General features: G+C 46.6%; 1 protein-coding gene across 1 annotated transcript in view; it reads left to right on the top strand.

The window, feature by feature from the left end:
- The window catches only part of LOC119439989 (uncharacterized), a 54,029-nt gene extending 35,318 nt beyond the window's left edge, over positions 1 to 18,711 (top strand). Inside the window, exons 6-8 of the mRNA XM_049662702.1 lie at positions 9,899 to 10,046; positions 14,105 to 14,223; positions 18,352 to 18,711. Of these exons, the coding sequence (XP_049518659.1) occupies positions 9,899 to 10,046; positions 14,105 to 14,223; positions 18,352 to 18,711 (627 nt within the window). The remainder of the gene's footprint in view (positions 1 to 9,898; positions 10,047 to 14,104; positions 14,224 to 18,351) is intronic.
- Positions 18,712 to 22,969: the final 4,258 nt, after the last annotated feature.

Genomic DNA, 22,969 nt, shown 5'->3' with positions numbered 1-22,969 from the left:
TAGTCCGAGCAATGCGCTGGAGAGACTGACCCACTAGACAACGCTGGTAAGGATGTCCCACTGCATCGTCCCTCTTCTTCACTACAATTACCCCGGGGACGAAAAAGGGAGCTGTCCGGTGACCTAACAGTTCGTCACTATTAGTGGATCATAGTACGGTTTGAGGCGCTCGATGTTGACAATGTCGCGTCTGCGACGGCGCATGTCCGAAGATGGTTCAACAGGCTCAATCACATAGTTGACGGGTGATGCACGCTCGACGATGCGGTAGGGACCTTCATACTTGAGCATTAACTTGGAAGACAGACCAGGTGCAGCGGAAGGAACTGAGAGCCACACAAGCGCTCCAGGAAGAAAGGTGGGTGCGGAGGTGGGGTCACCGCGAGTGTTCTTCTGGCGCTCTTGGTCAGTGGAGGTGAAGGCACGGGCGAGGTCGCGGCACTCTTCGGCATGTCTCACCGAAATGGGCGCACATTCAGATGCGTCGGGCCAGTATGGTAGCATTGTGTCGATGGTGTGCGATGGGTGCCGGCTGTACAATAAGAAATATGGCGAAAAACCAGTAGTGCTCTGCGTAGCGGTATTTTACGCGTAGGTGACGAAGGGTAGAATGGCGTCCTAGTTCGTGTGGTCGGAGGAGACGTACATTGAGAGCATGTCACCGAGCATACGGTTGAATTGTTCTGTGAGTCCATTGATTTGAGGATGGTAAGCCGTAGTTGTGCGATGAACGACGTGGCACTCTTTGAGAACAGCTTCGACTACTTCGGAAAGGAAGACCCGTCCGCGGTCACTGAGCAGCTCCTGGGGTGGCCCATGACGTAGGATGAATCGACGAAGCAGGAAGGAGGCAACGTCACACGCTGTAGCTGCCGGAAGCGCCGCAGTTTCAGCGTACTGCCACAATGGCCCAGCGGTTTCCAGCCGAAGTCATGGGAAGGGGCCCGTACAAATCTATACCGACGCACCCAAAGGTCCGGGTGGGGCAAGGTAAAGGTTGCAGCTCAGCTGGCGAGAGGCGGGATGAAGATTTCCGGCGCTGGAAATCGGCACAAGAGCGTACAAACTTTTGAACGTAGCTGTATATCCCTCGCCAGTAGTACCGCTGTTGAAGGCACTGGTAAGTCTTGAAAACGCCAGCATGGGCACACTGGGGATCGGCGTGGAAAGCTGCGCACATTTCGGAACGCAGGCTGCGAGGCACTACTAACAACCACTGGCGACCGTAGGAGCTGTAATTGCGCCGGTGAAGCAGGTTGTCACGAATGGCGAAATGGTGAGCTTGACGGCGCAATGCGCGGGTTGTAGACCTGGTCGATGGATCAGAGAGCCAGCCTATAAGCGACGCAATCCAGGGGTCCTTGCGCTGCTCAGAAGCGTGGTGCGAAGGTCGATGGCAGACGCAGTCAACCGAGATATATTGTCAGCCAAGGGAGAGCGCGAGAGGGCATCGGCGTCCGAGTGGTGTCGTCCACTGCGGTAGAGTACGCGGATGTCGTAGTCTTGCAGGCGAAGTGCCCAACGTGCAAGGCGGCCGGACGGATCTTTCAATGACGCCAGCCAACATAGTGCGTGGTGGTCCGTGATGACATCAAATGGGCGGCCATACAAATATGGCCGGAACTTATTAAGAGCCCAGATGATCGCGAGACATTCTTTTTCAGTCACGGTGTAATTATTCTCGGCTTTCGTAAGCATTCAGCTGGCATAAGCAACGACATACTCAGGGAACCCTTGCTTGCGTTGCGCGAGGACAGCGCCAAGGCCAACACCGCTGGCATCTGTGTGGACCTCTGTAGGGGCCGTTGGGTTGTAGTGGCGCAAAATTGGGGGGGAAGTCAGCAAACTACGAAGACTCGTGAATGCCTCGTCGCACTCTGATGACCACAAGGTGAGGAGCCCGTTGCTCCCAAGGAGCTTCGTCAGGGGCGATGCGATGGCGGCGAAATTCCAAATGAAGCGTCGGAAGTAGGAGCACAGACCGATGAAACTGCGCAATTATTTGATGGACGTTGGCTTGGGAAACTCGGCAACAGCACGAAGTTTGTCGGGGTCGGGGAGAATTCCATTCCTTAGATACCACATAGCCAAGTATCGTGAGTTGCTGCGCAGCAAATCGGCACTTTTTTATGTTTAATTGTAGGCCGGCGTTCGATAAACACGTCAAAACACGCCGGAGGCGTTCCAGGTGCGTGGTGAAGTCAGGCGCAAAAACGACAATGTCGTCAAGATACCACAAACGTGTGCCACTTTAAGCCTCGCAGAACTGTGTCCATCATGCGCTCGAATGTCGCGGGCGCATTACAGAGTCCAAAAGGCATGACGTTGAACTCGTACACTTTTGAACTCGTACTTATTTATAGTCAACTTATGCAAGTTGAAATTTTGTTGCCATTGACCTTTAAGGAGTTTAAGGAGACCATGAGCACAAAGTGGTGTTCAAGGTTTATGAAATATTTAAGAATACATAGCATCTCAATTAGGATAAACTTGAAGCATACACTGGCAGCATGAACTAGCTGTACAATTGCGGTGGACCTAGGTATACCGCATCTAAATTGCGGCCAGGGAGAGCACCACTTTTCGTTGAGTGATGGCTCTCTCTGGTTCACACACAGTGTGCATTATCAGACAGATGCGTGGGAGAGGGCAAAGCATGGAGGGTGAAGCGATTGACTTACATGAACACACACATTTTTTATTTGGTGTAGTATCCATGAGCTGACGGTTCTGCAATTTAGGTCGATTTACATATATTTGTGATGATCTCAAGAGTCACCAGCCGTTCAGTGAGCCTCCGGCATCTTGGATTGAACATCATCCTAATCGCCCGATACATTACCGCACACGCAGCACCCATCCAGCTAGCTTCAGCAAAAACCACTCTTCGACAAATTGACTGCCAGTGCTTGCATTCCTCATACCTTCAACCTTGTCCCCTGCTGTCTGAGCATCCCAGTTTGGGAATCCCGGGCACGCAGAAGACGAACATGATGCGCCATTTCTGCTAGGGAGACGAGGGTAGACACAAGTGATGAATGATGTCTGTACATGCAATGTTGGAGTTATAGTACAAGGCGCTCTTTCTGGACTTTCTCAGATACAGCTTGTGTGTACAGTCATGCACCATCGTGACATTCATTCATATGGAAGACTTGACCTATGGACAACTATTGCGGGCACCAAACTTTTCCAGTGTACTTGCATCTCGTTAATATCAACACTTGCTTTGTGGAGACCGGATGGAGTGGAACAGCACCAAGCTTGTAGAAGCCCATGTTTTTGTTTCGATAAAGCAATGGTACATATAGAGGGGATCTCATCTAAATCATCGTCATTAGCCCATATTTATGTCCACTGCAGGACGAAGGCCTCTCCCTTCACTCTCTACTTACTCCTGTCTTGACATGTGATAGGACACTAAATATCGTCTACAGCAGCTGAGTTGACCGGCGTTCGAGAAGCAGTCCGCTGCATACTGCAACAAAACTTCGCTAACTGGACAGTGTTCTGCGACTCAAAACCGGTGCTGCAACTCATAATCAATTATATGAATCACAGAAGCGCATAAAGTCCTCTAATCTACGACATCATGACTCTGCTTACTGAGGCGTCTCAATCCGGACATACCATTGCGCTGCAGTGGATTCCCAGCCACTGTGGAATAGCCGGAAATGAGCAGGTTGACGCGGAAGCAAAAATGGCGCACACTGACGGGGAGATTATAAAACTTCCCTTTTGCCGTTATGACATCAACGCCTTGCTACACAACTCCCATCAAAACGTCTATGGCGCGACAATGGGACAGCCCCGAATATCGGCAAGAGCGCCTCCATAGACTTGACGCCGGGTTGCGATTCCGACTTCCACTTCGGATGCGGAGAGGCCAGGAAACACTGATCCATCAATTACGGCTTGGTGTGGCGTACACTCGCAAATACCTTTACAAGATTGGACGAGAACGGGACCCTGATTGCAGCGTCTGTCACACTCCCGAGACAATAGGCCACATACTTTGCGTGTTCCCTCAATATGCGGCGGAGCGAAGGACACTAAAGCATAGTGTTGACTGTTTGGACTCCCGCCCCTTTTCAGAAGCAAAGGTTTTAGGCGCGTGGAGAAGCATTGATCATGCCCAGCGCTCCATAAGATCACTTTTGAACTTGAGACGGGTGAGACGGGCCTAGACGGTCGTCTCTAGGACCTGTGCAGTGTGCAGTATGCAATGTGCGAAATGTGTTTGTGCGGTGGCGTTCTGTGTGGACAACACTACTCCTGCGTGTAGTGAGTGAAAAGTGCACAACCGCGTATTGGACAACGTGTGTAAATAGTAGCTCATTGTACGATATCATAATCACCTGCCACCTACCTCTCCCTGTATCTCCCACTTCCCCTTACCCCAGTGAGGAGTAGCAGGCTAGAGAGCACGCTCTCCAGCCCGACCTCTCCTCCCTTCTCTTCATTAAAATCTACTCCTCCTCCTCCTGTCTTGCACTAGCCGATTACAACTTGCGCCTGCAAATTTCATAATTTCATCACCCCCACCTAATTTTCTGCTGTCCTCGACCGCGCTTCCCTTCCCTTGGCACTCATTCTGTAACTCTAATGGTCCACCGGTTATGTACCCTTCGCATTACATGGCCTGCCCAGCTTCATTTTTTTCTTTTAATGTCAATTAGAGTATCTGCTATCCCTGTTTGCTCTCTGATCCACACTGCTGTCTTCCTGTCTCTTAACGTTAAGCCTAATATTTTTCGTTCTATCGCTCTTTGTGCGGTCCTTAACATGTTCTCGAGCTTCTTCATTAACCTCCAAGTTTCTGCCCCATATGTTAGCACTGGTAGACTGCAGTGATTGTGCACTTTTCTTTTCAACGACAGTAGTAAGCTCCCAGTCAGGATTTGGCAATGCCTGCCGCATGCACTCCTATCCATTTTTATTCTTCTGTAAATTTCCTTCTCATGATCAGGGTCCCCTGTTAGTAATTGACTTAGATAAATGTACTCCTTTACCAACTCTAGAGGCTGACTGGCGATCCTGAATTCTTGTTCCCTTGCCAGGCTATTGAACATTATGTCTGTCTTCTGCATATTAATCTTCAACCCCACTCTTCACTTTTTCTGTTAAGGTCGTTAATCATTTGTTGTAATATGTCCTCAGTGTTGTTGAACAGGACTATGTCATCTGCAAGTCGAAGGTTGCCAAGATATTCGCCGTTGATCCTGACTCCTAAGCCTTCCCAGTCTAACAGCTTGAATACTTCTTCTAAGCATGCAGTGAACAGCATTGGAGAGATTGTGTCTTCTTGCCTGACCCCTTTGTTGATAGGTAGCTTTCTCATTTAAATAAAGGGAGCCAAAAGCCCTTCTGACATTGGTGGTGAAATGCTGGCAGTGTGCTAGCAGTAGCAAATGTGCACCACTGTCAATACAACCAAACTGTCCAGCGTATCTTCTACTGTGGCATTCACTTGACAGCTTCAGTGTTCTCCAGTGTTTTCATAAGCGTACATGCTTTCTGAGGCAAAGACTGGGACTTCTATGTCTTCCAGTTATTCTACTGGCGTCCTGTACACTAAAGTCCTTCGAGACAAAGCAGCTTTTCCTCTTGCAATTTGTTGTAGTTCTCCTTATCCTACATAACCCACCATGGTAGCCCATTGGCTGCGGCGTTGTGCTGCTTGGGTCGAGGTCGCTGGTTTGATCCTGGTGACGAAGGCTTCATTTTGATAGAGGCAAAATGCATGAACAAGCGCTTATGCACTTGCATTTAGGTGCACGTTAAAGAAACCCAAGGGGGTCAAAGTTAATCCGGAACCCCCAGTGCGGTGTGTCTCATAATCAGATCATGGTTTTGGCACGTTAAGACCCCAGAATAACATTTTTTAAAAGTACTGCGTTCCTCTTTTGTTGAATTTACTTTTTTTTTTTAATGAAAGCTCCATACTGTTACAGCCATAATGGCACATGGGGGGATTCAAATTGCGCAGCAATTGTTTTGCATATAGCATTGACCAGAGTAATGCAGTTCACAAGTCAGATTTTCTTAAATTTCGCAGTTCACAATGCAAGCCGCACTAAAAAATTTACAGCGCTTTCTTTTTCTCAATAAATGTTCTTAGTTTTCCCTCAAGATTCATGATGGATTACCCACTTTATGACGGTCGTATTGGTCGTGAACCATCATCATCATCATCGGCCTATATTTATGTCCACTGCAGGACGAAGGCCTCTCCCTGCGTTCGGATGTTTGGTGGCCTTGTTAATGTGGACACTATGGCTCACCATTCTATAACTGGTGAACCGTAGTGTCCATTGCCACCAAACATCCTAACAAATCTTCTTGCACTGTAGGCTCTCTTCTTTGTCTTGGTTTTCCTGAGATGAGCTTCAACTGCAACTATTTCAATCGCTCTGGACTATCTAGTGCAGATATACATTGCAGTCTAAGCGCTAAGAGTGCACATTAAGCATGATTTTGCCTTGACACCAGCAGAAAGGCCACAGACATCACTTTGTGCAACTATTTGTGCTTATTGCATCATTTACTGGCGCAAGTCAACCATCGCTTTGTTCTTGTTGCCTGGTTCAAAAAAGTTGGCCTGACACACCTGGAATATAAGAAAACAAATCTGGGCTGTCATTTCTGCTTTCTCTGTTCCTTTTGTACGAGAAATACGCCTCGACGGTGTCCTGATGACTCGGCCACACTCAGTGACTTGGCTGGAGCCATCGTGTTCCCAGCAAGTTTTAGAGGGGTCAAAGAAAAAGTTATGAACAACACTGCTGGCTCTACTGAACCTCACCCTTGTTGAAGGAGCCGGTCCGACTCTGAAACATCGGGTACATTAAATAATGTTTTGGTTAGTATCAAACCTGCTGTCCTTTGAAATTTAATGATTCCCAACCAGACAGATATCTGTTAAATGTTCATCTTTGAACTTATGAGCTTATAAAGACTGTACATAAGAATAGATCCTGTTGACAAGGACAGATACAGCTTGAAAACTTTGCATGCTTGCACAAGACATCATATGTCAGCTGCATGAAACATGCAAGTTTTCAAAACAGCCGACTGCATGACCTTGACTCGTGTGCTTCTGAATCCCATCTAGCTGTCCTTATGCGAGGTTACCTTGCCTTTTTGGTTATGGCTAGGACTACTAGCCTCTATGAAGTTATTTTCGCTCCATTAAGGGATGACCAGCATTTAAAAAAAATATGTTTGTTAACTTATAGTGCATGATAGAACATTGGATGTTTTTTTAAACAGAGCTTGACTAGATTTATTTAGCATCACCACAAAAGAACAGGTGCAGTTAGTACATGGCTTTAGGAATGTAGAGTGGGGATTTTGAGAGCTGAGGACCACAGAGGGCTCGAAGTTCACATAGGAGGAGGAGGAGGGTTGCATAGATGGAGGATGGAGCGCTTGGCCAGCACAAAAATGCTGTTTTTGATGACTGGACACGAACCAAGACAAACACATTTTTGGTGACTTGTTTGTGACACATACTATGCAGACACACTCACAACTGTCCTAGATTGCAATGATAACAGGCCACCTTTGGAATAGATCTCACCTTGCACTTTGAACCTCGGCATGCAGCTGTTGCAGCTGCGGGTGTCACAAAGGCATTGTTGCACTTTCTAAGGGCGACAGGCTTGTGCAAATGATTTTCACGTTCACTGGTGTTAACTTGTGCCAACCACAGGGCCTGTGTATTGTGCCCCTCTCTCTTGTTTGCTTGTTTTCTTTACATATCTCCTTTTCTTAACCTCTAGCCTCTCCCCCTTTTGTGTTTGTTTTGTGTTTGTCTCTATCTCTCTCTCGTGACCTTTAAATAAGCAGTTACCGGCAGTGCTTATCTCTTGTCCTTTTATTGTCTAATGTGAGCGGTTAAGATTTGTTCAGTTCAAGTTCACACTAACCATGCCCACAACAGGTTCACCTGCATAGTATTTCTGTATATGTGCAGTTCTGGAAATCTTGACCTCTCCCAAACTTCTCATTGTTACAGTTAAAGCTTTGTCTATCGCTGTCAACTACAGTTAGATGGGCTTAGCTAGAGAGTGTGGGGATCCGCGACTCTCACGCGTCTCCTGTGGTCCGGCTTCACCGCGTGGCTAAGTGCTGGCGGTGGTTGTAGTGGTTGCGGCGCGTTGCGAGAGATGGCGCGAGTGTCGCGATGCTAGCGCCACTGAACGGCGGGGTGACTTGGGAGAAAAAGGTCAAAGGCGCTCTGCTCTCTCTTTGGCTTGGGATTGGCGGTCAACACGCACGAACGCATTGCGCGTGCGCCGGCCCGCTTCGCGCGACCGTCGCGTGAGGCTAAGAGCAGGACACCGGTATGGACGAACACGAATCGTTCGAGCGCGCCACCGTTCGCGTGACTGTACACGTGAACGACTAGGCGATGGTGTCATAGCATCGGGCGAATGTATTCGCTCGCCATCGGGTCCCGATGAGTCGGACTTCCTTGATTTGTCGCGCGCCCGTGTGAATGTTCTATTGGTTGTAATTCGGCTAGTGTGCATTACTGTATGAAAGGTGCAATAAATGCCCTTTTGATTGTTTGCACTACTGTGTTGTCATTCCTTTGTCCCAAGAGCATGTGTGAGACCCCACAAGAGCAACATTAAATCAATCTGGACTGGTAAAGTCATTCTTATAAGTTTGTTTTTATGTCGGCAGAAAAAGGCTGCTTAATTATTTCTGAAGAAAATGAGGGCCCAAGTTTCCATTAATGAATTTTGAATTTTGAAACTCGGCATCGGCACACTGGTGTGATATAACACATACAAATTTGTTTTTTGTACTTTCGCTGTTTTGGAGCAGGAAACGTTATTGGCACTTGCTAGGTTGTCTTTGTTTACTGATAAACAGTTGACCATGCAGACCTTGGTAGGTGCTGTTTAAATCCCAAGGCATCACAGCGAGCTGGTGTGGTAAGTTTGGGTGTAGAAACCGTCCAAACACTCATTTTGCATCCTTCTGCAAAACAAAGCCTCCTCTCATTGTGCACTTTGCTATAGCAGAAATGTATTGCTGAAGTGCTATTGCAGAAGTGTATAGCTCATCAGTCTTTTTGTCAACTTATTGCTTCACATATTGCTGATGTGTATAGCTCATCAGTTTTTTTGTCAACTTATTGCTTCACATAGTGTAACTACTATCTGTTCAAACTAGACTGATAAAATCTTTCAGAACTGTACTTGCATAAATTTCACCGCAAAATGTTCAGTACTTGAACATAAAACAAAAACCCAACATAAATTTTTGGAATTCTGTGCCAAAACTCCAAGCAGCGGTACCTCACTCTGATATGTCGTACAGATTTCAGTGTTTCTTCATACTTGGGTCGTTGTGGCACTGCGGAACTTCTCTAAGCTTTCCGAGTTCATTCTTTGACTCCTTCAGTATACAGTGTGTTCCATCTTCGCAGCTAAAGAAAATTAAATAGGCCTGAGCAGTTGGTGTCACGGCAAGCTGGTGTGCAGGAACTTCGAGGTGGCGTCTGTTTTTTGGCCTGTGTTCTTGCTTGTCAGGCCTCTCACATGATAGAATTTGCTTTTTTGGCATTATATAAGCGTAATTTACTAATAAATCTCGACTTGCTTTTTCTTTTTTCTTTGTTTTTCTTTCGTGTTCCTTTTAACATCCCTCTTTTACTGCTTGTTGCTGGACTAGTTGGTCCATACTTCTTGCCGTCCATGAGATGCGGAAGCAATTAAGGAAATGACCAGACAGGAAAGAGTGTCGCAACTACTTACGACTGACTTTCTTTCCTGTCCGGTTGTTTCCTTAATTGTTCTCTTACCTTTTCCGCCACAAGAAATCCCTCTTTTAGTTCCAGTGTTCTGCTAATCAACTACTTGAACGAACGACCTCTGCACAGGTTCCAAATGTGTTGGCTCGACAGACTCCGTCGTCAGCACATGATGAACTGGAGCCTGCTGGCAGCGGCCGACAGTTGCACAGTAGTTACGAGCGGGATGAGGACAGTCCGGTGATGTACGACAGCCTGATTAAGCAGGCAATGAGTGGTGAGTGAATGGTTGTGAGCAGTGTTGTCAAACTTTGGCTCGTCATCAGCCTAACTCATTTCCAATGCAGGATGAAGGACTCTCTTACTGATCTCTAATTACCGTTGTCATGTGCCAGCTGACGCTATCTTATGCCTGCAAATTTCCTAAATTCATCACACTGCCTAAGTCTCTGCCGTCCTCGATGGCACTTTCCTTCCCTTGGCACTCATTCTGTAATCCTAATAGACCATCGGTTACCTGCCCTATGCATTACATGGCCTGCCTTAACTCGATTTCTTCCTTCTAATTTCAACTACAATATTGGCTACCCCCCGTTTGCACTTTAATCCCCACCACTTTCTTCCTGTCTCTTACATAGCATTATGCCTGTAGTTTTTCGTTCCATTGCTCATTGGATGGTCCTCAGCTTGTCATCGTGTTTGGCTGCTTTACGCCATACTGAGTACTTTTTGAAAACTCTTGGCTACAATTTTGGGCTTTGTACAGGGTGGCCCAAGATAAACCGACCCCAGAACAAGTGAAAAACGCAACACATATGGTGATATCAATATGCGAAATGCTGTTCATCTTGTTTCAGTTGCTCCCTATGAAGGGCTAGACGATGTGGGCAACTTAACTCTGTAATGCCCAATGCATCATATATGCTACGCTATTTTTATACTTCGAAAATTCTGACTTTGGCATTGGGAAACTTAATGCGTAGCCTGTACAATCACTCACACATAATTCAGGCTATATATGGGTAGTGCAAATAGAATAATCAGGAATCCGAAATAACGAACTCACCAGGAAACAAGCAACTTTATTCCAAAAGTGGTTAAAAAAAAAAAAGGTGTGCCTTATTTTCGGAACATCACTTTCAGGGATACCTACCTTCAACTTTGCATGACAAGTGCAAGACACATCGGCTTCTTTTGAGCGATGGCATTCTTGGCACAGTGCCAAGCACGCCATCTTATCATAGTGTGGAAATGCTGCCACCAGTCGATGCGTCCAGAGCTAGTAACGTGAAAATTAAAGTGTTTTCAAAAGTGATTGTACAAGAATATGGCCCCAGATTGTGAATGCGTTGTTGTGCGCACATACGCTTGCCTTCTGCCTAGACAATCTGTGGCCACGATTTTCTAGCAATGCCTTTTATGCTATTCCTTTTCATGCTTTTCACACCTTGTCAGTGGTCAGAGCAACGTTTTCCATGCGTTATCAGTGAGATCAGCCGGCCACAGACAGTGGACGATAAGAATGACATACAATCGAGCGGAAAGCATCGCTACGAATTTGTGGCCCGTATCTCGACCAGTGTCATACTGTCGGTACAGATAAAAGTAGTCAATGCATGCACCAAATCTTCATCAGCTAGATTGACTATGCTTCGCTAGCTTAGGTTTTGAGAAGGTGTCAGTGACATGGCCGATGACCATGCAAGAGACGTATCAAAACGAAAATATAGCTATTTCTGCTAGGCTCGGAGGCCAAATTAGCACACTGTCATGCAGTCGAAGTGCAAATTATTGTCAGAGCGAGATTTAAGTTGTGGACACTACAGCAAAACAAGTTACTAATTATTTAATTACTATAATAGGTTAGAACTAAAATACCACTTAATTGTCGTTTCTCTGTACAAGTGCACTCTCTTTGACAGAAATACAGGTGAACAAGTTATAATTTTCGTTGATGTAAACTGAGTGAGGGCAATACAGGGTTAATGCTCCAAGTTCACTGTATCTCTGAAGAAAATGCGTCCAATGACCCTTGTCCCCTTGCTTTGGGTTCGGTTTATCTTGGGCCACCCTGAATAGTACCTAACTGCGTTTTGGCTACTTCCGGTGCAAAGCACTACAAGCAGTGGCGTAGCCAGAAATCTACTTCGGGGGGGAGGCATTCTCCGCCAACAATTACCACTCCGCCCCCTCATTCACGTCCCTCCCTCCCTCCCTCTCTCTCCCTATACATATATATAGACAAACTCCTAGCACTCCCCGGACAAGAATGCTTTAACAACTACGATGCAAGTGTTTACGTTGCAGAAACAACACTTTGCTTAACTTCTGACAAAAGTTTTTCATTGCTAAAGCGTGCAGCCACTACGCATCAAATTATGCTACCATCCTTATGCTATTTAAAGAAAATGATCATATTAAAAGAAACAAAAATTTTGTTTATGAATTGATGCATACATATGATGTATATGTTGATGACCTCTAGCTGGTACATGACCTGGAAAAACGAAACAGCGCTAAAAACGGGACCAAGCAAAAGCAAGATTGCACACTATCGTTTGTCTTCTTCTTTGCATTTTTCAGCCCAGACTTGTTGCAGCCCAGGTAACAGTGGAGATAACCGTTGTTTTTCAGCCAGATCTACTGAGTGGTACATCCACGGCTACGTACAGAAGAGGGCGGGAACGATTTTGCAAGTCGCCTATCAACGGCGCTTTCGGCTTTGTGGGCATGCTATATTATTCTAGATATAAAAATACAGGAACGAAGCTGTTCGCTTGAACTTTGAATGTGTCATATGATGCAAGGTTCTCACTTTCGGTGACCTGCTGTCTGACTTGTTTGAAGAGATGATTGGAAGTCACTTGCAATCATGGTATTGTAGTCATCGCTTGACGCATATTATTTAATCCCACTCGGGAATTGATGAGGCAGACAGTCGAAGCAGGGCTGCTTCCTGTTCAGAAGCCTTTGTAAAAATTACGGCATCCGTAGTTTGCAGTAAAATAAGGCCCAGTAGCTCCGAGAGATTTGAAAGTGTCCTGACACCTGGCTATTCTCAAAATTGCCGAGACGTTTAATTAGGATGGGCTCTCCGCAGCAAGCAGCACGTGTTACGACGGGATAGGTGAGCCTCAGATAGGCAACTGGCCGCTGATGTCTGGTGTTGAGCGATCGGGCAGTGACCAGACGCTCTCCCTATGTCCATAATTATCTGCCAGCAACATTCTTGATGCCCTTTATGTGGCATCAAGAATGGTTAACCAGAATGGTTAACCAGCAGTTATGGTTGATCCTTAATGAGGTATAGGCGCGTCATGAGTGGGGCCGCAATGTTCTGTGCATGGGAGAGGGTATCGCCCCTATGACAACCCCCCCCCCCCTCCCCGTCCCTTCGGACTGCCACTAGACCTTGCCTTGCTTTCACACATTCAAGCTCTTCCTTTCATCGATGGCGTTCTTTCTGAGCCCGCCTCTTGAAACTTTCTGTTCCGTGGGAAGGGGGGAGAGTGGGGGAGGGGTTCGTTAAACAAATTCGGGGGGAGTGGGTCGACCCCTTAAACCCCCCTCTGGCTACGCCATGACTACAAGCATGCAAGTAATACTGTGCCTTTGGACTGTGCATTGAAATGTACTACAGTTAAAGCTTGATATAACAAAGTCGTTTATATTGGCAGTTTACTTCATTATATCTAAATTTTGTCATATTGATATTGAACGTCATGCTAATAATGTACAGTTGGCAGTGGATTTTTCTGACATGGAGGCGGCCGTAAAAATTTCCGAATTATCAGGCAGTTGGAAGAAATGAATTTCATTGACGAAACTTTTATTTTAGTTTTAGCGGTTTGAAGCCATGTCCGTGATATCTTTACATCGGTGGTACCAAGCAAAACCTGCAATGGTTTCACCTCCACTCAGCAACGGCAGCTGATGATGTCGCCCACAGTGTGACAAAAATGCATGTGTCAGAGTAGCAAGGTCAGCAAAGCAAGGAAAGCAATATTAAACTACTAATACACCAAAAACGAAGAAATAAAAGACAGGAAAATGATAAAACAATGACAGGAGCAGAAAAGCACCCAAAACCATGAGAAACAATGATTGCTGCGCCAGTAAATACCTTGTAATGGCATTTTCTGTCTAGTTGTCACACCACCACCAGTGCTGTGCATGAATGCATCGACTGACATGTGGATATGATACAGCAACATTGGAGAGGGAATTCCACTTGTTGATAGCCGTAGGGAAAGAATTAAACGCGGTGCCTTGCATGACTGAAGAAGCTTACTGTGTTTTGATATGCGACTTGGGTTTTCCTTTCCCGTTGTGCAGACCCTACATTACTGAACTCGCAGCAGCTTCAGAGTCTGGCGCGCGTCATCAGTCACGCGGCATCCAAGAGCATTGGGCACGCTGAGCCAGCAGCCAAGTTTTGCCACCGGATTGCTTTGGTAAGCACCTCGCTTAACTTTTGTGGCAACAAGCAATCAGTGCTCTGTTGTGAGCTTTAAAGGGACACTAAAGGCAAATATTAAGTCAAGGTAAAGTGATGGATTAGTGTTCGAGAACGTCTAAGGCGTCAATATTATCACGAAAAAAGCCTTAGTAATCGAGAAATTTAGGTAAATGCAGGGCCGCGATGTTGTAGTGATGCCTTATGACTTATTCTATACTAGTCTTATCATCCACCGCTCACGGCCGGCTGATCCCGTTGATAACGCGAGCGGACCGTCGCTCTGACCAATGACAAAGCGCGATAAGCGCGAAAAGGCATTAGCACCGGAAAGGCATTGCTACAAAATACCGGCCCAGGACACGATTAGAGACTCCCTGGGACATTGAACTACTTGCCCGATGACAAAGGCACTGCTCATTTAAATTGTCACCAGTACTCAACCACTCGTTATAAAAACATCATTGTACTGTATTATAAGACAAAAGAAAATGCTACTTGTCCAGTTCTATTTGATTTTTAGAAAAAACTAATTGACGTTACCCTTGACGACGCGGGCGGTCGCGAGGTTTTGTTTTCTGCACTCTGCGCCGCCCTTGCTTTCACATTTCAGTAGTTTCGTTGTTGTGTAGTGCTGCGCTGCTTTTGCTGGATTGCGAAACTCGCAACTCACACAAAATGCAAGTAGCAGAGAAGGCCACGTCTCTGTGATGTCGCGGGATTTCCCGAACGGTTCATGCCACTTGACCAAGAGCTGCTGCAGCGGCATATCCAACGCTGTGTCTTGGCTCGGTTTCTCCATGGTCGTGCGTTGGCGTTTTGCTCACCACCGGACCAACGGCAGTAAAGGGCAGTGATGGCATATGCAACGTCACCACTCCTCGCTGTGGGGGCGGGCGATTTGAATTGCGCCAAACGTATGCGCACCCTCCCTTCAGACGCGATTTTCTCATAAAATAATTATTTTGTTGGCATAAACAAGCGCTTACAGGTTTATGGAATGTTACTTTAGCAGTCCACGTCGACTTTGCATTCACCTTTAGTGTCCTTTTAAAGCCTTTCTTCTTGCGTTTATCGCTGCGCCTGACACCATGTTGGCTGCGTGCCTTCATAACTGCGTAGTCGCCATCCATCGTCGCGTCAATAGCCACCACGGTTTCATCCACAGGCGTTGCGGCAAACAGTATAGTTCTGTTCTCACTCGGCACGTGCGTTGGCCATGTGCCTTCAAATGTGAGTAGTCACCATTGATCGTGTCGACAGCAACCGCGGTTTTGTCCGCAGTTGTTGCAGTAAACGGTAGTTTCATTTTGTCTCGGTGCGCGCGTCGACTGTGTGCCTTCAGCATCCGCGGTTTTGTCTGCAGCAGTTTCAGCGATCAGTAGTTTCGCTATGACTCAGCGCAAAGCTGTCGAGGGATGAAGAAAGCACCAGCTGCATCGCGGTGGACGGACGATCTATAGGTGACCGGCTCACTGATGAAAAAAAAATGATCGGGATGTGCGCACGGTAATGAGAGGAGTGTCTCAGATGAAGACACGCGCCACGGATGCGCTGCGAAGAAAGTCGCAAGGCCTTTGCCACTGCGAGTGCAAAATCGGTCATGAGATGCCGAGAATTGCAGCTTTCGCACTGCTTTTGAGCAAAATAGAAACCGGGTTTGCTGATTAATTCAGTAAATAAAAGCGCGTTGGTCGACAGAGTTACCATTTGTTTATGGTTTTCTTGATACTCTCGATAACTAGACATTCAGTCAATTCGGGCATTTTTTTTTTGTGCCGTGAAATCTGAGTCAACGAGGTTTTACTGTAAACACACGCTCATGTGGAATGCAGGTGTCATATTCTTGTCCTTTTGTGCCAATGAAAATTGAATACTTTTTGCCTGCGTTCATATACAATTGCGTACAACACTATAACAGCAGGAGCAAAGGATCCTTTCAACTAAAATGCGGTAATCGCAATGATAACAGTACTCATAGCTGCTGATTTTGTCGTAAAATGCTAGAATTTTAGAGCTTTTTTACGATTCTTTTATAGGTACTAGTGGTATTAATATTTTTGTATGTGGATGCAGCTTATAAGCAGAATCTATTTAAAAAAATGCAAATACAGTTGCCAACCGACTTTGAGAGCTGGAATTTATGGGCCAACTCGATTATTCGGACACATACCCTCAACGGCACCACCCACTTCATTGAAGCCATGTGTAACAGCAAGTATATGAGGTGCTGTTATGCGAATATTTCCGTCTGTGTACGCACATAATTTTGGCTGTGAATATAGTGCGTTTGTTTACAGCATTCCTGCAGGACAATAGCCATGAAATATGTTAATAAATGTTCCAGATCTTAAGTATATGTACTAAAGCTATCTTTACTCTAGCATTTCGAACCAAAACTCAATATTTTTGGGCTTTGACTGTAGTATTTTTCGTACCTTACAGTTGGCAGGTCATAATACTAGTGATAAAACATTGCGGCAGAAGCTGTCTCACGATGACTGTCAACGGCAGTGCGTTAGCATCGAATCAAAATAGCGACACAGCATATTGCCACTGTCGAAACGAGTTATGTAAGAGTCGTGCACTGCAGTGAGACTCCCATTTTATACTTTCCTAAGAACATTCGCACGCCATCTGGCACCACTGCCACGATGCCTGCACGCTGGAGCGTACGAATGCCGAGAAACGCATCACGCAGCAACCGGGCTCCTCTCTCGCGCTTCTTTCTGGACGTGCTGCGGCAGCTGGTGAAACTGGTGTGGCCTCTTGAGACAAGAATCCAGACTGGTGCGCCGGTGCCTGCGAACGCCGAGAATTGTTCCCTCACTCGGTGCACTCCCGAGTGACACGTACTCGGTGAACCAAGTTGGTGAGAGGTTCACTTAAGAGGAAGCTTTAGCTTGGGCCCAACTCCGATTCCGCCTGTTCAGATACACGTAAAATGCAGGAATGCTTTTCTAGGATAACCCCTGGGCGGATCTTAATGAAATTTGTTGCATTTTAGAAAAGGTAAATTCTAGTGACTGTTGGATGCATAACTTAGATTTAAGGCCTGAATTGTTTGACGGAAATTTTCAAATATTCATAAGGCTGAAAAAGATAGAAGCAAGAAGCTTACAAATTCGTAGCTCTGCACGAAGAACAGATATTGCAGTTCTGTAAACTGCCTCCATTAGAGCATTCAAAGTAGACACACTTGATATATCAATTTATATCTTAAGTAAATTTGTTATATTGTTGACAAGGGTTCTGGAAAAGCCCTACTTACATATTAGTGGTATACTTGAGAGCCATGTATATTACACCAATTTTCGCCGCTTAAGATGTACAATTGTTCCATGAATTGTGATACCACTTTTCATTGCTTAGTTATAGTTGTAAACTTGATGGTTACGTTTTCTGAAAATTTGCAATGTTCAACAATTTTTATTTTAAAAATTGAGGGTCTAAATCGAAAATCCACTGCGAACAGTCACTAATTTGAACTTTTTCATTTAAAGGCAACAAACCTAACAAAATTTGGTGCGGTGCTTGGCGAGAAAAATGATTTCTTCGTTCCCATGTATTTAGATAGGAGCCCCCGAGGTAAAGCTTTCTCTCAAGAGCGGCACATACCCAGTGCATTTGTGGCGCAGACTGCTAAAGCGTCAGGTTGCTGTCCTGGAGGAACCCTTGCGGTGTGGGTTCTATTCTGCCCAGCATCGGAGAAATTTAAGGGATCGATCTTGTCATTGTAGAGCGGCACTCGCCCAGTGGCACCTGCCTAGTTACCCAAGTTGGCATCAAAGAGTTTTTTCGAACAGCAGTACCTACCCAGTCCTGCTTCTACGATGACCCATGTCTGCATGAGAGAGCTTCGTTTAATAGAGGCACGTATGTACCCATTGGTACATATACTTGATGACCCAAGTTAATCCGACGGTTGGTTTCGAACCCTGTTACCTCAGCACGGCAGCCTGATGCGTTAATCATTTGACCACTGACCACCCGGTGACCCACCAGGCGGGAAAACTGTTAGATCCAAATATAGATAGATCGATAGATAGTCCCCGGTAGTGGGTGAACTACTAAAGGAAATGCTGACACATTAAAGATAGCCTGCTTTTGATATCTCCACCATAAGGTGTGCAAGGACGAGTTCCTCGAGGCCCTGTTGAGAATCTGCAACGAGTTGTTCGAGAAGCGGGAGGAGCTGATGGGCACGCACGAGGTGGCGACAGACGTGCCGAAGCGCTGGACGCCCTATGTCACCTTCGTGGCCGGGCTCCTGGTGGAATTCGAGTCGTCGGGCGGCGACGGTGCCAATGCAGCCAGCGCAACCGTCGATGCCAGCTGTGTCGAGACGCCGAATGGCTCCTGGAAGAGAACTGTGCAGTCACTGGCCGTTCTGCTCAGCTGCTGCTTGCAGGTCATCTTGCGCCCTCCATCCCTGGGCAGCGCCGCTGAGGCAAGAAGTTGTTCGCCTTATGGGTCACTAGTTTAACTGAAAGAAAATATGAAGTCAATCTAGATCGAAAAATTCGGGTTTTGTAACAACGAATTTGTGATTTGTAGCGATAACAGAGCTATTGTAAGTGAGAAAAAGATCAACAGAAGTTTGGACCGGTGCCGCCACCTGTTGTGGACTATGGCACTTCTCGTGTGATGCGAGCATTGGCCAAAATGGCATAGAGGGAGGTCACGTGGCTGTTATGTCAGCTGGTCTGTTCTGGCGTGATTGGTGCGAATTGGGGAGCAGCAGTGGGACCTTCGGCGGCAATTTACTGCTCAATAAAGTGGCATATCGGCAGAAAAAAAATATAGACTTCTAGACGAATAATCTATCAATCTAGCTCAACTTAAAGTTTTTCTTCAGCATCCCTTTAAAGGTAATTGAATACTTCTACTTCAGAAATGAATGAATTGGCACAAGATGAACACTGACATCGAACACGTACGTAAGGAAGTATGTCATCCGGCCAATGCTTTAAAGGAATGCAAGAGAGAAATACAGTCAGTTTAGACTACCAAAGTATCCTCTCAAAATTGTGTTTTTGTTATTTTCGAGGTTAGAGGTTTGTTGACAGAAGCAAAAAGGAAGGACAAGGCTCCACATTTTCGAATTTCGCACTGGTACCCTTGCACTGGTACGTCGGTGTGACACTGTTGGTTTCAGAAGTATTTTCTTATATTTGGGTCACTGTGGTGCATGTGAAGTTTTCAGAACTTGCTAGATTCTGTCTCTTGAGTAGGACTTGTTGTCGGCCTACATGGTATGGGTTCATCTTAGTATAAATGGTACAAAACGCGATCTCTATTTTTCTACTAGCTTGGTGTATTTTTTTCATGGTTGTTCCTTTAATGAACAAGCGCTGTAGCACAGAATAAATGTCTGTGTATGCATTCTGTGTATGTACTTTAGCAGATGCACAGTGTGTCATAGTTTGTTATAGTGTGTCACTCTTTATTTTTTGTAATGAGAGCGTTCACTATAATCACGTGACCATTGCCTAACTCGGTAGAAAATTGGTGCCCATTCTGACATGCATATTCTTTGTCTGCATATGTGTTGCATGGTTGGATTTTTGATGTAAGTCGCCGCCGAATAGATGGAGCCAAGATTCTGATTGTAGACTGCATTTAATCCCTTGAAGGCTTTTTATTTATAACTGCTATCAATATGGCTTCTATGATGTGAAATGCTTGAAGAACATGTTTAAAATGCACCAACATCTCCACAAACCTTGTATGCAACAGAAAATTGTTCATTTACTCTTGTAAGCTACCCACTTCCTGCTTTGCAACTTTGTGAAAACAAAGTTTTGACGTAAGTTTTCTATGGCAGTGTTCATCCATTGAGGTCATGCAAACTATTGGAGACTGCCAGCGCTCAAAACATGGCACTCTGCACAGATGTCTGAAGCCGCGAGAAATTCTCATTCGAATAGGGTGTACACCCCCGTACATAAAGATCTGAGGAATACATGGTTGCGCTAGCAGGAAAACAAAGACTTGGAAAGAAAAGCAGGAAACGACAGGTCGGGCACTGAACTTAAACGGTTTTATTCTTACAACAATGCAGGAGGGATTCAGCGAATGCGTGTGTCAGTGTCGTCTAAGGCGATTACATTGAGTTTTCAACAGCTGCATCTTGTTGTCAAACAGAAACGCAGACGTATTACTAATACAACTCGTGCCACTCTCTTTTATGTGATAAGCCTCCAAAAGTTCTCTTACTAACATATCACCACTCCTGCCAATTACAGTGTAGACCGCTTATAACGTAAGTCGCCGGAGTCGCGAATATCCGCACTATAAGCGGTACCGCACTATAACCAAAGCAACAATTTTCAAGGCCCGCACATATGCAAAACATGTGCACCGAGCCGCCACGCATATGTGACAGTCGAGGAATGTGGCAAGGACGTTTGCATTCAATTTACAGTTGAATCTCGTTAATTCGAACCAAATCACGCGGCGGCGCCTCCGACCGGCATTGCTCCGGCACCGCCATAGAGTAAAAGATTAGGAGAGAACCCTCAATATCGCGCGCGAACAAAACGAACAAAACGAAAAAAAAATAGAAAGAAAAAAAACGCGCCGGAAATTTCACCCTCTCTCAAATGGCAAGGTCGCCGATTCTGCGTTGCGCCGGAACATGCGTGTACGTGCCAACGTCTCAGCCATGCTACCATAGCCACGCGTAGAAAATGGCAGTGAACCCTTCTTTCTCCTTTATGCTTCCTCTACCTGTTTGTCACGTGTTGACCTTGCACGCTGCGGCTATGGTGCAGAGGGAAGCAGCGGCGCTTTCCCAGGCCGGCCAACTAAACTACCCACGCCGGCAAACGCCCGCTTCCCGATAACGGCAGAAAACGAAACTTCGGGGAGCTGGCGCCGGGCCGGCTGTAGCGGCGGCGCCTGCAAGGCAGCGGGCGCGCACGGTGACAGTCGAAAGTGAGAGAGCTACGAGGGAGGGCGAGGGGAGCCACCGAAGCGGCGGAGTTGCCAAGGCGAAATCCGCTTTCCTGCCGCCCTCCTCCCTCACATTCCACGGTCTCCGCGTGCGCCCTTCGCCGTGCCGTGCCGGCGCCGCCTTCTCGCTCGCTGAAGCTTCGTTAACTGCCGTTATCGTGAAGCGAGCATTGGCCGTTTCGTGGCCCTCGCTCGCTATGCGCGCCGTGATATTTCACGACTTGATTCACACTCAAGATTCTGGTTTCAGCCTCACTGGCTGTTCGTTCGCACCACGTGCCCTTCTCCTCCACTTCGTCTCTCTTTCTTCCTCGAGCACTACTTGGGGTCTCCGCTGACTTCCGTACTCCCAGGCAGCTGCACTGTAACCGGTATTTCGTTTCCCGCAACTGCACTATAAGCGATACGTGTATACATGGAGTGCTATGGGAAAATTAACGGGAGTCTGAAAAGACCGCACTATATCCGGTCCTGCACTATAAGCGGTTACGTTATAAGTGTTCTATACTGTACCTTATTGTGACGCAGTAGTGGCTCACATCTGCCGACCAAGAAAAGTGCGCATTACCTTTGTTCATGATGGACAATTCATGCTCCCATGCCCGGTCATTGACACATCTCCCCGTTTGGCCCACGTAGGACTTCCCACATTTCAACGTTGTTTTCTCGGTCAGGCAAGTTGGCTGGACTGTGTCTGTGCATTAGCCGCGCTGACAAAAAGTCAGGATGCCAGAAACACCACACCAGACCTTACGTGAAATGTGTGACTGGCGTTATATATGAGATACCGCTGAAATGTGGGAAGTCCTGCGTGGGCCAAACGGGGAGATGTGTCAATGACCGGGCACAGGAGCATGAATTGTCCATCATGAGCAAAGGTAATGCGCACTTACCTGTGCGTTGCATGGTTTGCTTGGCCGGCAGATGTGAGCCACTACTGCGTGACATTAAAGGGACACTAAAGAGAAACAGGAAGTTCAGCTGGAATAAAAGAGGGACCTTCAGGAATGCATGCAGTTTTTGTTGTGTGCAAAAATATGAGTTATTAGCGAAGAAATTCGTAAACAAAGACCAAATATCTCTTGCTCAATTTCTCTCACCTCAGATTTGGCACTGAAGCAGTGTCGTCACAGATTGCATTGCTCTCAGCGAATCAGAATGCTCCATGATAACCGCTTGCGTAAACGACCGAGGCGCTGGATGCATCATGGCAGCGTTCGCCGCGATGGATACCGTTGCTACCGCTGAACCTTGCAACGAAGAGCTTGCCAGGGAAGCAGGACTGCATTTCAGCAATATTCAGTGAAACGGAGTGCGAAATGATCCTCCGTGCTCGAGCGGTAAGTGTTTCCGCGTGCGATGGTGGTGAGCCACCGGCCGCGCTGGCGGAAAGCAGAGCTTCGTTTTCGTCAATGGAAGGCGAAGCGTGCGGTCCGCGAGGCGACGATGTTCCCGACAGAACAAGCGTAGAAAGTTGCGCACGTACTCGGTATGGTTATTTCGTGGCTTTATTTAATGATATTCAGCACTCATCGAGCCGCCAGTTTGCTGCTACAGGGGCACTGGTAGGGGGTTCGATGAAGGCCGCATTGAGGGAACAGCTGCTCGAGAAAGAAGTGGCCTCTGGGGCACGCCAAGATACTTTCCGAGGGCAAGATTATACACATAATCCAAGGGCAAGAAATGCAAGAAACACCATGGGTTTCTCTGGCTCTTTTGCCATTTTATCATCGGCAGAGCACTGAGCCATTGCGAATGCTGGGGAGCCGGGGCTCTATGCGCGACAC

Source organism: Dermacentor silvarum, chromosome 2 (assembly GCF_013339745.2).
Source record: "Dermacentor silvarum isolate Dsil-2018 chromosome 2, BIME_Dsil_1.4, whole genome shotgun sequence".
NCBI lineage: Eukaryota > Metazoa > Arthropoda > Arachnida > Ixodida > Ixodidae > Dermacentor > Dermacentor silvarum.
Note: the sequence above shows the minus strand (reverse complement) of the source record. Positions and strands in the feature narration are given on the sequence as shown.